Source organism: Ictidomys tridecemlineatus, chromosome 1 (genome assembly GCF_052094955.1).
Source record: "Ictidomys tridecemlineatus isolate mIctTri1 chromosome 1, mIctTri1.hap1, whole genome shotgun sequence".
Taxonomy (NCBI): domain Eukaryota; kingdom Metazoa; phylum Chordata; class Mammalia; order Rodentia; family Sciuridae; genus Ictidomys; species Ictidomys tridecemlineatus.
In genome coordinates this window covers 150519762-150535831 of record NC_135477.1, presented here as the reverse complement: position 1 = coordinate 150535831, position 16070 = coordinate 150519762, and the positions used below count along the sequence as shown (strand labels likewise).

At 34.5% G+C, this 16070-nt stretch overlaps 1 protein-coding gene across 14 annotated transcripts in view; it reads left to right on the top strand.

Moving 5' to 3' along the window:
* Nsd1 (nuclear receptor binding SET domain protein 1) overlaps positions 1–16070 on the top strand; it is a 156888-nt gene that overhangs the window by 113883 nt on the left and 26935 nt on the right. For all 14 annotated transcript variants that reach the window (XM_040272116.2, XM_040272118.2, XM_005333164.4 and 11 more), the window contains 3 exons: positions 8090–8290; positions 9141–9320; positions 15879–16035. In XM_040272116.2, the coding sequence (XP_040128050.1) occupies positions 8090–8290; positions 9141–9320; positions 15879–16035 (538 nt within the window). The remainder of the gene's footprint in view (positions 1–8089; positions 8291–9140; positions 9321–15878; positions 16036–16070) is intronic.

The window sequence follows — 16070 nt, the reverse complement described above, 5'->3', positions numbered from 1 at the left end:
ATGGAAAATAGAGTCATCCAGACCTATTAATTAAATTTTAAAAAAGTTATTTATTTATATGTTTGCATACTTATCCTAATCTTAGTAAAGTCTTCTTGCCCTTTGTGTCAATAATCTAGATTTGTTTGTCTTATTATCTTTATCAACGTGTAATAGTCTCCGAACAGGTTGATTTAACATAATCTTGTTTATCTTTATTGAATTTCATCAAAGTGAAATGAAGTGCTATAGTCATATCTGACTTAACATAATAATACCTTTGAAACTCCTATGTTGTTGAATATGTCATTAATTCATTCTCTCAGTTCTATTGAGGTATAATTGATGTACAAAAAGATCATGTATTCAAAGTGTATGATTTGATTAGCTGTGATATGTGTATATATTTGCATGTGCCTCCGAAACATAACTCAACATTATTATTTTGAGATTCCATAATGTTGTGTATCTTGATAATCTATTCCTTTTTACTGTTGATTAGGATTTCATTGTGTGTATTTACTACAGTTTGTTAATCCATTCATTTATTTGATGGATATTTGAGTTGTTTAATATTTGGGCTATTACAAACTAAGCTGCCATGAACATTCAAGTCTTCCTATGGATACATTTTCTTTTGTCCTGTATCAATACCAAAGAGTAGAATGGCTGAATCATATGATAGTGGAAACCTCAAATTGTTTTCCTAGGGGTTGCAACATTTTATATTCTCATTAGCAGTTTATTTTAGCATTCCGAAGTATGTTTATACACCTTTGAGATTTTAATTTGTATTCTTCTAAAGAATGAGGTTGTAGCTGTTTTATATATATATACTTTTTTGTTGTAGATGGACACAATATCTTTATTTTATTTCTTTTTATTTTTATGTGGTGCCAGGGATCGAACCCAGTGCCTTACGTATGCTAGGTGGGCGCTCTACCACTAAGCCACAAACCCGGCCCCGGTTGTAGCTTTTTTTTTATTTGACATCCAGTTCTTTGATGGGGGATGATAAGAGTTTGTCAAGAACACATCGGACCCTTGGTTTAATCCCCAAAATTTTCTGGCCACCATACCCCCCAGTTCAAAGAAATGAAGGGTTTCTTTTGGGAGGGTTTCCTACTCTTTGAGTTCTAAGCATTTTTTTTTAAATTCTGATATATTCTGGATATAAATTCTGTATCAGATACGTACTTTTCCAAATAGTCTCCCAATCTGTAGATTACTTTTTAAAAAAAATTTCTTGGCAGTACTAGGGATTGAACTCTGGGCCTATCACATGCCAGGCAAGCACTCTCCCTTTGAGGTATATCCCCAGCCATATATATGAGAGAGAGAGAGAGAGAGAGAGAGAGTGTGTGTGTGTGTGTGTGTGTGTGTGTGTGTGTGTGTGTGTGTGTGTAAAATGATCAAGTCAGGATAATTGGCGTATCTATCACCTTATATAGTCATCATTTCTTTGTAATAATATCATTTGAGATTCCTTCTTCTGGTTTTGTTGTTGTTGTTTAAATAAACTTCACCTTATTGTGAACTGTGGTTATCACCCTTCTCTGTAAGAAAACATCAGATTTATTCTCTCCTATCTAATTATAAGTTTCTGGTTTTTGTTGTAGTTTTGTTACTATCTGTTTACTGACCTTTCCTCATCCTCTCCCTTTTAGGATGTCCCCTGTGGCTCTATTCTCTACTTTTTTTTAAGGGCAGCTTAATTAGATTTTATAGGAGTTGGTTGGCAATATTTGTCAATCATTGTCTGGATTGTTTACTTTATATAATGCCTTCCACTTCCATTCATGTTGTCATTTTTCATGATATAGTTTGTATATATACCACATTTTCTTTATCCATTCATTTGTGGATGGACATATAAGTTGATTCCATATTTTGAATATTATATATAGCATGGCAATAATGGCACAATAATCCAAACAATTCGAGAGGCCAAGGCAGGAAGATCCAAATTCAAGGCAAGAGCCTATCTCAACGCTGGAGATGTAGCTCAGTGGTTCAGTCCCCATTTACAAAACATTTAAAAAAAGAAAAGAAAAAAAAGTAAACACAGGAAGGCTGACACCTCTTCACATACTGATTTTATTTCCTTTGGATATCTTACAGTGGAATTCTGGGATCATATTGTAGTTCTGTTTAATCTTTAAAAAAAATTTTTTTTAGTTGTAAATGAACACAATAATTTTATTTTTTCTTGGTGCTGAGGACCGAACCCAGTGCCTCTCACATGCTAGGCGAATGCTCTACCATTGATCCACAGCCCCTATATTTAATCTTTTGAGAAGCCTCCATAGTGTTTTTCGTAATGTTCTAGTTTACATTCCCATCAACAGTGTGTAAAAGATATTTTTTTCCCCCACATTCTTGTCAACACTTACCTTTTGTCCCTTTTTCACCTCCTGCACTGGAGATTGAACTCAGGACTTCATGTATTTTAGGCAAGAACTCTACCACTGAGCTATAATCTCAGCCTTTCCTTTTGTCTTAAATAATAGCCATTCTAGGATGTGAAAAGATTTGTCATTGTGGCTTTGATTTATACTTTCCTGAGGCTTAGGTCTATTGCCCTTTTTAAATTTTTTAAATTTATTTTTAAAACATGCTCTTTTTTAATATATATTTTTTAGTTGTAGTTGGTCACAATATTTATTTTTTATGTGGTGCTGAGGATCGAACCCAAGACCTTGCACTTGCTAGGCGAGCGCTCTACTGCTGAGCCACAAACCCAGCCCCTTTTTAAAATGATATTTTTGTCTTTTCTATTGAATTGCCTCAATTCATATATGTTTGCAAATATTTTCTTCCATTCGTTAGGTTGTTTTTTCACTCTTGACCATTTCCTTTGCTGAGCAGAAGCCTTTTAGTTTAATATAGTCCGATTTTGCATTTGTAGTTACCTGTACTATTGGGGTTATACTGAAAACATCCTTGCTCAGTCAGTCCAATGTCCATTTTCTTCTATGGTTTTAGATTTAATATATAAATTTTTAGTCCCCTTTGAACTGACTTGTATATAGTGAGTAATAGGGGTTCAGTTGACATGTGGTTATCTAATTTTTCAGCACTATATATCAAAGATACTGTCCTTGATATGTGTTATTTGTACGTTTGTCAATATCAGTTTGCTATAAATATATCATTTTATTTCTGGAATTTCTATTCTGTTTCATTTTTCTGTGAATCTGTTTTTATGCCAATGTATTGCTGTTTTAGTTACTATAGCTTTATTGTACCATTTAAAGTCTAATTATAGTCTGTCTCCAGCTTTGTTCTTTTTGCTCAAGATTGCTTTGGCTATTGAGGATCTTTTGTAGTTCCAAACACATTTGAGGATTATTTTTGCCATTTCTGTTAATACTTTTTTTGTGTGTGTTGTGCTGGGGATGGAACCCAGGGCCTTGTGCATTGCATGCAAGGCAATCACTCTACCAACTTAGCTATATCACCTAGCCCATGTCATTTCTGTTAAGAATGACGTTGAATTACTCAGTAATGTGGTCATTTAGCAGTATTTATTATTGTGTGTGAAAATGGGTTATATTTCAATTTATTTGTGTTCGCTTCAGTTTCACTCATCAGTGTTTTTAGTAGAGAGACCTTTCACTTCTTTAGTTAAGTGTAATCCTAGGTATCTTGTTTTCTTATAATAATTATAAATGGAATTGATTTCTTGATTACCTTTTTGGATAATTCTCTATTAACATGAGAATTAAAATGATTATTTTATGTTGTTTTTTTATTCTGCAACTTTACTGATTTTGTTCATTCTAACAATTTTAGGGTGGAGTCTTTAGGCTTTTCTATATGTAAGATCATGTGGTTGATAAATTGGCATCTTGACTTGGTGATTTATTGGGATGCCTTTTATTACTTAGAGTAGAAGTTTTTAATTTTGATAATGTCCAATTTATTAATTTACTCATTTTATGGCCTGTTCTTTGGTATTATTTCTAAGAAATCTTGCTTAATCAGTATCATAGTTCCCTTCATATTGGGGATTTTTATGCCACCGGCAGGAATTGCATTCAGGTAGTTCTGCTTCTGAAGTCTAGAGTCTTTTTTTTTTTTTTAATTTTTAATTGTAGATGGACATGACATCTTTATTTTGTTTACTTTTATGTCGAACCCAATGCCTCACACATGCAAGGTGAGTGCTCTACCTCTAAGCCACATCCCTAGCACCCTGGAGTCTTTCTTTACATTGCATCTAACAATGCTATGTTCCAGAGAGATAGAGTCCTTCAAAAAACAACAAAACCTGCCTTTTATTATAGAAATCTTTAAACGGTCACATAATAGTCCTGGAAATCTTAAAATTATTGTTATTATTTTTTTATTATTGTTAAGATTTTTTTATGGGGCTGGGGATGTGGCTCAAGCGGTAGCGTGTTTGCCTGGCATGCGTGCGGCCCGGGTTCGATCCTCAGCTCCACAAACAAAGATGTTGTGTCCACCGATAACTAAAAAATAAATATTAAAAATTCATTCTCTCTCTCTCTCTCTTAAAAAAAAAAATAGATTTTTTGTTTTGTTTTCTTTTTTCCCCAGTACTGTCAATTGAACAGAAAGTCACTCTACTATTGTGATATACCTCAGACCCTTTTTAAAATTTTATTTTGAGATAGGGTTTAAGTTAACGAGGCTTGCCTCTAACTTGAGGTTGTCCTTACCTCAGCCTCTTCATTATCTGGAGAATTATAGGCATGTCTAGTGCACCCAGCAAGAGGCTTTATTTTATTTTATTTTTTTGGTACAGGAGTTTGAACCTAGGGGTGCCTTAACATTGATCTGCATCCCCAGCACTTTTAATGTGTTATTTTGAGACAGGATTTTGCTAATGTGCTGAGACCAACCTTGAACTTGTGATCCTCCTGCCTTATCCTCCCTGGTTACTGCGATTACAGACCTGTGCCACCATGCCTCACAAAAGGTTGTTTTTGAGAATTTGAATTTTTGCTCATTTTAGTAAAAATAATAGAGTCAGAAGAGAAAGTCACTTCTTTTTTAAAAAATATTTATTTTTTAGTTATTATTGGACACAATATCTTTATTTTATTTATTTATTTTTATGTAGTGCTGAGGATTGAACCCAGGGCCTTGCACATGCTAGGCAAGCGCTCTGCCACTGAGCCACAACCCCAGCCCAAGAAAGTAATTTCTTATTGCTTGTGGTTTACCCTAGTTTTTCTGCAATAGGGCAACCATGCTGTTATTATATAGATTGCTCTAATTTGTTAATAGCTGACACCTCTTTAGTGTCAGGCAATGGTATACTTGTTACAAATACATATTTAAAACTTTTTCCTAAAATTTTAATTAGCTGAGTGATCTCAGTTGTTTGTATATGAGATAGGTGATTTGAATAATCTCCTATTTATACCAGAAAATACCAGTGGCAGGATCTGCATTCAGATTGTTCTACTTCTTAAGCCTGGAGGCTTTCTTTATATTGATTGCATCTAACAATGCTATGTTCTAGAGAGAGAAAATCCTTCAAAAAACAACAACAAAATCAATTTTTTATTATAGAAATCACATAAAAAGAAAGAACACCATAAGAAATCTGAATGTATTCATTATTTAGTTTCAATAATCATCATCTTTCTGCCTCATTTTCCCCATATATTTCAGAAGATTTCTACGATATAGAACTAGAACTACATTTTTGCGGGGTGGGGTGGAGAGTACCACGGATTGAACTCGGGGGGCATTCGACCACTGAGCTACATCCCCAGCCCTATTTTTTTATTTGTTCTAGTTAGTTATATATGACAGTAGAATGCCTATTGACACATCATACATAAATGGAGTATAACTTTTCATTCGTCTGGTTGTCCATGATGTAGAATTACCCAGGTCATGTAATCATTATATGCATATAGGGTGATAATGTCTGAGTCATTCTACTCTCTTTCCTACCCTAATGCTCTTCATTCCCCTCTAGTTCAAAATACCACTACCCCCCACTCCTCCCCTTATTGTGGATTAGCATCTGCATATCAGAAGATATTTGGCCTTTAGTTCTTTGGGATTGGCTTATTTCAATTTGCATAATGTTCTCCAGTTCCATCCATTTACCATTAAATGCCATAATTCTATTCTGCTCTAAGACTAAGTAATGTTTCATTGTGTATATATACTACAGTCTCGTCTCTTCTCTCTCTCTCTCTCTCTCTCTCTCTCTCTCTCTCAGAGAGAGGAGGAAAGAGAGAATTTTTTTTTTAATATTTACTTTTTAGTTTTCAGCAGACACAACATCTTTGTTTGTATGTGGTGCTGAGGATCGAACCCAGGCCGCATGCACGCCAGGCGAGCGCACTACTGCCTGAGCCACATCCCAGCCCTACCACAGTCTCTTTATCCTTTCATCTGTTAGGTTGGTTCCACAGTTTAGGTATTGTGAATTGAGGTATGTTCCCCGACCCTATTTTGTTTTATTTTGGTACTGGGGATGGAACTGGGACACTCATCTACTGAGCCACATCACGCACCCCCCCCCTTATAATTTTGATAATGTCCAATTTATTAATTTACTTCTTTTATGGTCTATTCTTTGGTATTGTATCTAAGAAATCTTGTTTAGTCATTATCATAGTTCCCTCCATAATAGGGGATTTTTATGCCATTGCATTTTATTTAGAGACAAGAGTTTCACTGGGTTGTCATGGCAAGGATCAAACCCAGCACTTTGCATATTCCAGGCAATCATTGTGTCACTGAGCCACACCCTCAGATTTAGGGGGTTTGGGGGAGTTCTATGAATTTTTTAAAGCAATGTGTCATTAGAGGATGCAATAATTATTATGTGTCATCTATACAGGTGTATTTAGGATTTTATCCATTTGTCTCAAAGATATCTGTTTTGTTTCTTAAAGATGTCTTTCGGGACTGGGGTTGTGGCTCAGTGGTAGAGCGCTCGCCTAGCAAGCGGAGGCACTGGGTTCGATCCTCAGCACCACAAAAACAAAATAATGTGCCTACCTAAAACAAACAAATAAATAAATAAATATTTTTTAAAAAGATGTCTTTCTACAGTGTTCAGAATGAAGATCTAAATTAGGTCCCTGCTTTTTTTTTTTTTAAAATGTTTCTCTTAACCATAGTGCCTGACTCACCCTATTTTATTAATGCTATTTATTCATTGAAGTGATGGCCCGTTTTCCTGTTGAACTCTGTTTTCTCTACTGTTTTTGTGCATTGGGAGTAGAAGTTCTCTGGATAGAACCCTGGGACACTTTTCCAGTGAGCTATATCCCCAATCCTTTTCATTTTTTATTTTGAAACAGGATTTTGCTAAGTTCTCAGTCTGGCCTCAAATTTATGGTTTTCCTGCCTTAATGCTTTTGTCATAGATGGACACGTTACCTTCCTTTATTTAATTAATTTATTTTTATGTGGTTCTGAGGATCAGACCCAGAACCCCATACATTAGGCAAGCTCTCTACCACTGAGCCACAACCACAGCCTACGTTAGCTTCTTGAGTTGCTGGGATTACAGGCTTGCCCCACTGTGCCCCACTACTGTATTATCTGTGCTCTAGTTTCATTAATTGAAACCTAGTGTGCTGGCTAGGTACTATGTCCCAGTGACGTGGGAGGCTGAAGACGGAAAACCACATGTTTGAGGCCAATCTGGGCACATAAGTGAGACCTTGTCTCAACATAAAAATATGAAGAGTTAAGGATTTCACTCAATGATAAAATTCCCCTTTGCTCAATCTTCAGTACTCCAAACAAAATAAACAAAACATAAAATTTGGTTGGTTGCATTCTCTAGGTATCTCTTTAACTTCTATCTTCCTTATTTTCTATAAAGTTACTGTTGGATCTATTGGATAGACGAGACTTTAGTTGTGTGGTTTTACTTTTCTATTGTTTTTTTAAATAAATGCTCTTTCAACTATTATACAACTGATTGAATCATGTCTGTTAACATATGTTGTCATATTGTCAGTTTATATTGATTTTTCATTGTATTCAATATTTTCAGCCTCATGAGTCTATTATGAAGTTCCTTACTAACTTTTGACCCTAATGGTTCATTATTGGGGTAAATTGTTTAATTAGTATTAGTTTTCTTCTTTTGACTTCCCAGGAATCCATACCTGTTTTGTATGTAAGCAAAGTGGGGAAGATGTTAAAAGGTGCCTTTTGCCTTTGTGTGGAAAATTTTACCATGAAGAATGTGTCCAGAAATACCCACCAACTGTCATGCAGAACAAGGGCTTTCGGTGCTCCCTCCACATCTGTATAACCTGCCATGCTGCTAATCCAGCCAGTGTTTCTGCATCTAAAGGTATGGGTTTTTTATGAGGACCAGTCTAATTGTAAGATCGAAGTCAAAATAGCAATGGAATGCAATCTGAAACTTATCTGTTATCTCTTATAAGTTAGGCAGAGTTAGAGAGAATAGAAGAGGAATAGGTTAGTTTCTCATCATCAGGTTGTTTTCTGTAGTCTTTGTCATTATATGGTAGTTTTATCTATTTGCATTGAATATGAGATATAGTTCCCGACTGCATTCACTAGTTACTGCATTCAGTTATGTTTAACTGTCTTCTTTTCAATTGTTATAATTGTGTAGATTGCATTTATTGATAGGTTTTAGTTGTTGAAGTATGTTACTGGATGTATTTCATTTGGAAGAGTTGGATAGGGGTGCATTTACTTGGAAGACTAACCATAGAGTACCCATGTAAATCATTGCTGTCTATCACTCTATCCCATTCCAGGATTTTTTTTTTTATTGGTTGTTCACAACATTACAAAGCTCTTGACATATTATATTTTATTTCATACATTAGATTGAAGTGGGTTATGAACTCCCAATTTTTACCCCAACTGCAGATTGCAGAATCACGTCTGTTACACATCCACAATTTCTAGAAGTCAGTTAGTGGTTGGGTAGAGCTTTCTTTGGTGAGGTAGACTTGTTTACAGTTATGGGATCTGACTTCTTTGGATACAGCATTGAGGATCCATCATAGGTTTTTTCATGGCTGATTGCACATTTAGGATTTATTGCCTTAGTGGGTCTTAATTTGTTTTCTGACATTTTTTCAATGGTAGCAAATAGACTGAATAATTCACATTGTTCTTAGTATTTAATCTGTTTTTCTTTTGTTCTTCCCTGGTTTTTCTTTTAGGTCGTCTGATGCGCTGTGTCCGATGCCCTGTGGCATACCATGCTAATGATTTTTGTCTGGCTGCTGGGTCAAAGATCCTTGCATCTAATAGTATCATCTGCCCTAATCACTTTACCCCTAGGCGGGGCTGTCGAAATCATGAGCATGTTAATGTCAGCTGGTGTTTTGTATGCTCAGAAGGTAAGATGACTTTTTGTTATATGAGTGCTCTAAAAGGATATTAATCCTGTGTTTTCATTGGAACAAAAATAATTTCCCTCACATTGCCACTGGAAGAAATATTAGGAGACAATGCCCCAAATTAATGATAGTAGCAGAACTTTAAAAACTTGGTGGTGTTGCATAATAGGGAGATATTTATTTATTTTTGTTTGTTTATTTACTAATTTGTTTTTAGTACTAGAGACTGAACTCAGAGGCACTTTTAAAGTTTTTATTGGACACAATATCTTTATTTTATTATGTGGTACTGAGGATCAAACCCAGCGCCCTGTATGTGCCAGGCAAACGCTATACAATTGAACCATAACCCCAGCCCCTCCCTAGCCCTTTTTATTATTTATTAATTTATTTTAATTTTTTTAAAAGTTTTCAACTGACATATAAATGGTGCTGAGGATCAAACCCAGAGCCTCACACATTCAGCAGGTGCTCTACACTAAGCTACAACCACAGCCCCCATTTAATTTATTATTTTGAGATAGGAACTTACAAAGTTGCTTAGGGCCTCGCTAATTTTCTGAGATGGGCTTTGAAGTAGTGATCCTCCTGTCTCAGCCTTCCACATCAATGGCATCACAGGCAAGTGTCACCACACCCACCTTTATTTTTGTGTCAAGTCTCCTTAAATTGCTGAGGTTGTGATTGTCTTTTCTCAGCCTCCCAGCTGCTGGGATTACAGGTGTGCGTACTACTGTGCATGGCTTAAAAGTTTTAATTTTTTATTTTGAATATTGTATGTTTTTGTTAATATGATGAGGCAGTAAGAAAAGTAGGGGGTAATCACCCCAGATCCTATCATGCATGGGGGGAGACCAATGTTGCTTACTATTGAGTGGTATTGCTTTAGACATTTATGTGCATCAGCAGAAAGAAGGATAGATATCTTAACAGAAACAATTCCAGTTAATGGTATCATATAATTATTTTTTTAAGTCAATTTCATTTGAATTTAAAGAAAAAAACAGTGAAGGAATTTATGATTTCTTTAGATAAATATATCTTTATATTCTCAAAAGATCTTGTATGGTGAAGATAAAATAAATCTTATAATTTTGGAAAACCCCACTGACCCACACCAATTTTTAAAGTAATTCTCTTTCAGAGAGTATATTAGTCCTCTCACAATTTCTTTCCTGTTTATTTTCTTTCCATCCTTTGTCACCTAATTTTTGCTATTTTATATTTAAAAATTTTTAAATTTAAAACTGATATATTAACTGGTTTTTATAGGTCTGAATTTCACATTTTGATTTTTGTCTTGGTTGCCTGAGCTTCTAAGAGGAATTTTCAAGAACACAGTGGTCTGCTTGAGATAGAATGATATCTTGGGTTATTATAGAACACAAGATTTGGATACATTTGTAAACATTGCTGCACTATCTCTGGTTGTGGAAAACTCATATCTAGTTTTTTTTCATTCATTTTCAAGTTGGCTGAATTTTCTTCGTTAGTTTTTTTAAAACAATTTTTCTAACTTTACTTTTTTGAATATCTGCTTATTGACCGTGAAACCTTTGCTGCTTAAGAATGTTCAGAGAGACTGATTTTAAAATGGTTCAACAGAAGCAAGAAAATGAACAGTATATTTGGAATCTAAAAACTAAAGTTTGAATTCTGACTTTTCTCCTGGGGGCATATTGCTTTATGAAGACTTGGAATGACTGGGATTCCTGTTTATAAAATACAGTTCCCATTCCTTAGGAAATGATCATATTATAATAGTATAGATTAAATGAAAACGTGGTTGTATCTCTTGGACAATGAGAAAATAAGTTTAAATGATCCCTGGTCTTATTTTAACTTTTTACCTTTATTTGAGACTGACTTCTTTCTTAGTCTGCCTTACTGTTTGATTTTCTCCTAAAAACTTTCTGCATTGCTACTTTACATGCTTTTTCCCAGATATATATGCCCTCTAACCAAAGAACTAGAGTCTAATTTTTTATGGAATTCCAAAGAAATCTATTACGTCTGATGGAGAAGACATTATTATATCCTTTTCAAGAAATTTAGATATTCTAAATAGTGTTAAAGTCCTCCTTACCCCAAATAATTATACAACTGCTTTATGTTATCTGTTTGGGCATTTTTCTTTTTTCCCCCTTCCTGATCTTCCTCCTTCCCTCTGTTTTCTGCCCTTGAAATTTATGTAACCTGATAGATAATTTAAGGAAAAGAAACCTACAGAAAGGAGTTTCATCAGGATAGTCATTTGTAGCCTCTAATTGTGGTTCTAATGTGGAACAAATAAAATAGTGTTCAGTACGATTACATTTGTATGAAATAAAATTTTGTTATAGGGATTTTTAAAAATATTTTCAACTGACATAATAACTATATATGGGGTAAATTTGTGTGTATTGTGGAAATACGGGAATGAATATATAATATGAATCTCTTTCCCCCCCCCCCCCAAAGAGAGAGTGAGAGAGGAAGAGAGAGAGAGAGAGAATTTTTAATGTTTTATTTTTTAGTTCTCGGCGGACACAACATCTTTGTTGGTATGTGGTGCTGAGGATTGAACCGTGGCTGCACGCATGCCAGACGAGTGCGCTACCGCCTGAGCCACATTCCCAGCCCTAATATGAATCTCTTAACATAAAAAGACAGTTGCAATGATTTTTTTTAAAGATGCATTAGTTTTGTGATTGTTACACATAAAATTTTATTATGTACTACATCCTTTTTTGTTTGACTAATAACCTATTCCTTGTAAACATACTCCTTATGAAATTGTCTTCTGATAAATTATGAAGTCTGTGTCATTTTACCACCTGTGTTTCTTGGACATAAGAAGATGAAAGTTTCAGCCTTAGACTTTTTTTTTTTGTTTTTATTTATTTATTTATTTAATTTTTTTTAGTTGTGGATGGACACAATACCTTTATTTTATTTGTTTATTTTCATGTGGTGCTGGGGATTGAACCCAGTGCCTTACACATGCTAGGCAAGTACTCTACCACTGAGCCATAACCCCAGACCCAGCCTTAGACTTTTTAATTCCACTATGGGATGAAATTCATGAGATAGTTTCAGATCTAGTAATGATTACTGAATTTCCAAGGAAACTTCTGACAGCTGGAGCAACAAGTCTCAAGTGTAGTCCACAATAATGTCAAGATTGCTACTTGCCTTTTGTACTTCATTTTACATTTGCACAGATAGTATAAACCAATGGTGGGTGAAATTGCTGGCATGTTGATACATTTTCAAGATTTGATAATTAAGAAAAATTTTTAAATTTTATTAAATTCCAAACATAAAATAAACATTGTTTTAGTGTTCTGTGTTGTGGGATAGGAAGTATACATTAAGCAGTTCTGTGGCATAATAATAGTTGTCTTGAGTTAAAGCAATCATGTACCTCAGTTTCAAGCTTTATTATCTCTTTGTGGCAAGGGAGCAGGATATTGAACCTAGGACACTTTGTCACTGAACTACATACATAATCCTTTTTCTTTATTTTGAGACAGGATCCAAGTTACTTTGGCCTCAATAAATTGCTGAGGCTATCCTCAAACTTGCCATCCTCCTGCCTCAGCTCCCAGTTACTGGGATTTCACGCGTGTGCCACCACATCCAGCTTAATTATGTTTATTACTTATGAAACATCATTTTTAGTTTTAAGAATTACTGACAAAATTATCAGGGCTCTAGGGTTGTGGCTCAGCAGTAGAGGGCTCGTCTAACATGTGCGAGGTGCTGGGTTCGATCCTCAGCACCACATAAAAATAAGTAAAATAAAGGCTTTGTGTCCAACTAAAAAGTATATTTTAAAAAATTATCGTCTACATCCTTGAACATCCTAGTACTTACTGATGAGATCATAGTGATACTAAAAAAATGGGATACTTTAGTAATATATACGAAATAGGTCAACATTTAGAAGACATATGACTCAACTAGTATTTTTCATGTAATCAACCCATGTATTAGAAGGCATACATAAATACAAAATCCTTTCAAATTATAAGATAGATCGATGAATTTTAGTGTAATAGCAACAAGAGTTTGTTAATATGCTTTCAGATTCCAAGTCACAACTACCAAAATGCCTATGGTATTTTAGTGTATTATCAAAGTAGTATTATCCACAATTGTTGAATGGAATCTGTTGGACAGTAAAATACTCTAATTCAACTATATATCTCCAAGAAATCAAATTTTCTTCATGTACATCAACCAAACAATATATGCAATACAGTGCAGTTAAATATATTTGCAAAAAAATGTAAAATAATATTTTTTCTCAGTATTTTTAATTTCAGAAAAAATGTTTTTATTTAAATGTTTATCATAATATCATAATGATTTGTTTAAAATAAGTTAATATTTAAAATATTTCTTAGTTTTTAATTTTTACTTGGCAAATATCTCAATATGTATGTTTGTCTATGTGTATCATCTTCATTGTCTCTCACATAAACAAAATATCTTGGCCTTCTATATAATTTAAGGGTGTAAAATCTGAGGCCCAAAAGCCTGAGAAATGATGATGCTGATGTTACAAATTATGAAATGAATAGTTTCAACATTACCCATCACCCTTACCCCTTGTGCAAAGGAGAAAACTGAAGGTGAGATGCTTATCCAGGAGAGTAAGGATAATAAATCTAAAAGAAAACAGACCTTAGAATTCAGCAGTATGTTTAAACTTCATTTTCTTTCTTGACCTCTACCATTAAATATCACTTTTCCCATATTTTGTTTGCTTTTGATAGTTCATAAGGTTTTTCTTGTTCTTTCTGCTTGTCTCTCTCTCCCCTCCCTCTGTCCCTCCCTCCTGTTTATCTTTTTCACTCCCACCAGATACACTTTCCTGCTGAGCTAAAATCCATCTGTTCACACTCATACTGTTGGTTTCCTCCTTCAGGTTCTCCCTCAGCTCATCCTATTTTGTCCTTTTGTTCAAAACTTATGTGCTTTCCAGCATTTTCCCACATCTCTATCTGTTGGCCATTATTCACTATTTTTTTTTTCTTCACTTCAGATTTCTTTTCGTATTACTTCCTCATTGGAAGACCTGGGACAAATTCCATTTTGTACGTGATCTATAACAGTGTGATCTAGATAATTTAAAGAAACGATAAAGTTACCATGGCAAGAAATTATGTAGGGAAAGTGCCACAAAATCAAGTTTTTAGGAAGATTTTAATGATATAAAATGGCACAGTTAGAGTGAATAAACGTGGTATATTCCTTGCCAAAGGTTTACCTCTCACTAACCCTTTAGGCTAAGAGTTTTATCTGTCAGGTATTACAATTGTTGTATTCCTTAAATATGAATCTTCCTGGACTAAGTGTACATGGTTCAGTGGTAGAGCATTCACCTACCGTGCTTGAGGCCCTGAGTTCTATCCACAGCATCACCCCCACCCCAATAATCTCCCTTACCTGAAATATCTAATTTGTAATTCTCAAGCATGTGGATTTCAGAATCAAATACATACATTATGGAACATTTTTAGTACATAATCTTTAAAGAAGTAAATGTTATTACTACTAATATATATGAATAATTAGCCTGGTTTCTGAGAATTTTGATGGAGGGGTAAATAAACTGAAATTGAGGCAGTAAACCACAATTGTACCTATGGTTTATTGTTACCAGTGAAATTTAAAGATACTATAGTGGCAGATGTCTGGATTTACAGATTATAGTCCTTATTATTTCATGATATTATTTACACATTACACAAAATGTGTGTGTTTATGTGATATAATTTGTTTGATAATTACATTTAATATAATGGATCTCCATGTTATATATTAAAGTTTACACATCTGTCACATACTGCTAGGTGATTTATTACCTGGTTTAGTTCTCAAACACATATAGTTTTTGTTCATTTTAGAAAATACCTTAGCATTAAGGAAATTACAGCTCAGTAAACAAAATGAATTCCCCTTTGGGCTGGGGTTGTGGCTTAGTGGTAGAGTGCTTGCTTAGCATTGTGAGGCAGTGGGTTTGATCCTCAGCACCACATTAAAAAAAAATTAAGTAAAGGTATTCTGTCCATCTGCAGCTAAGTGTGTGTGTGTGTGTGTGTGTGTTTTAAGTAAATTCTCCAAGGTCATGTGGTCTTAGAGCTGGAAGTCCAGCCCCATTAAACTAGAATTTTTTTTTTAACATGATCATTGTGTGTGGTAGTTATTTCCTTTATTTGATGTGTTGTCTTCTAGAGAGGTTAAAGAATATTTTTATATATATATATATATATATAGCTACACATGACATTCATGTTTACCTTTTACCTCATGGCCAATAAGATCTCATGTTTATTATCTATTAATCTAACAAACTTTATTGCAAGGGGAGCTTAGGAATATTAGAATGGGAATATTCTTGTAGAAAAGTGTTTCTGGGTCATTTATTAAATTATTAAGCCCTTGATTAGGCTGGTAAATAATTGGTTAGGAGCCAAGTAAAAGCTGTTTGAGCTGGGTATTTGTATTCAGCCTTGAAGATAAATGCACGTTTTGGTTTTGATTTTTTTTTTTTTTTAATTTCTACAGGAGGCAGCCTTCTGTGCTGTGATTCTTGCCCTGCTGCTTTTCATCGTGAATGCCTGAACATTGATATCCCTGAAGGAAACTGGTATTGCAATGACTGTAAGGCAGGCAAAAAGCCACACTACAGGGAGATCGTGTGGGTAAAAGTTGGACGATACAGGTGAGTAAGCATAAAGGATAATGACACTCAGTGAT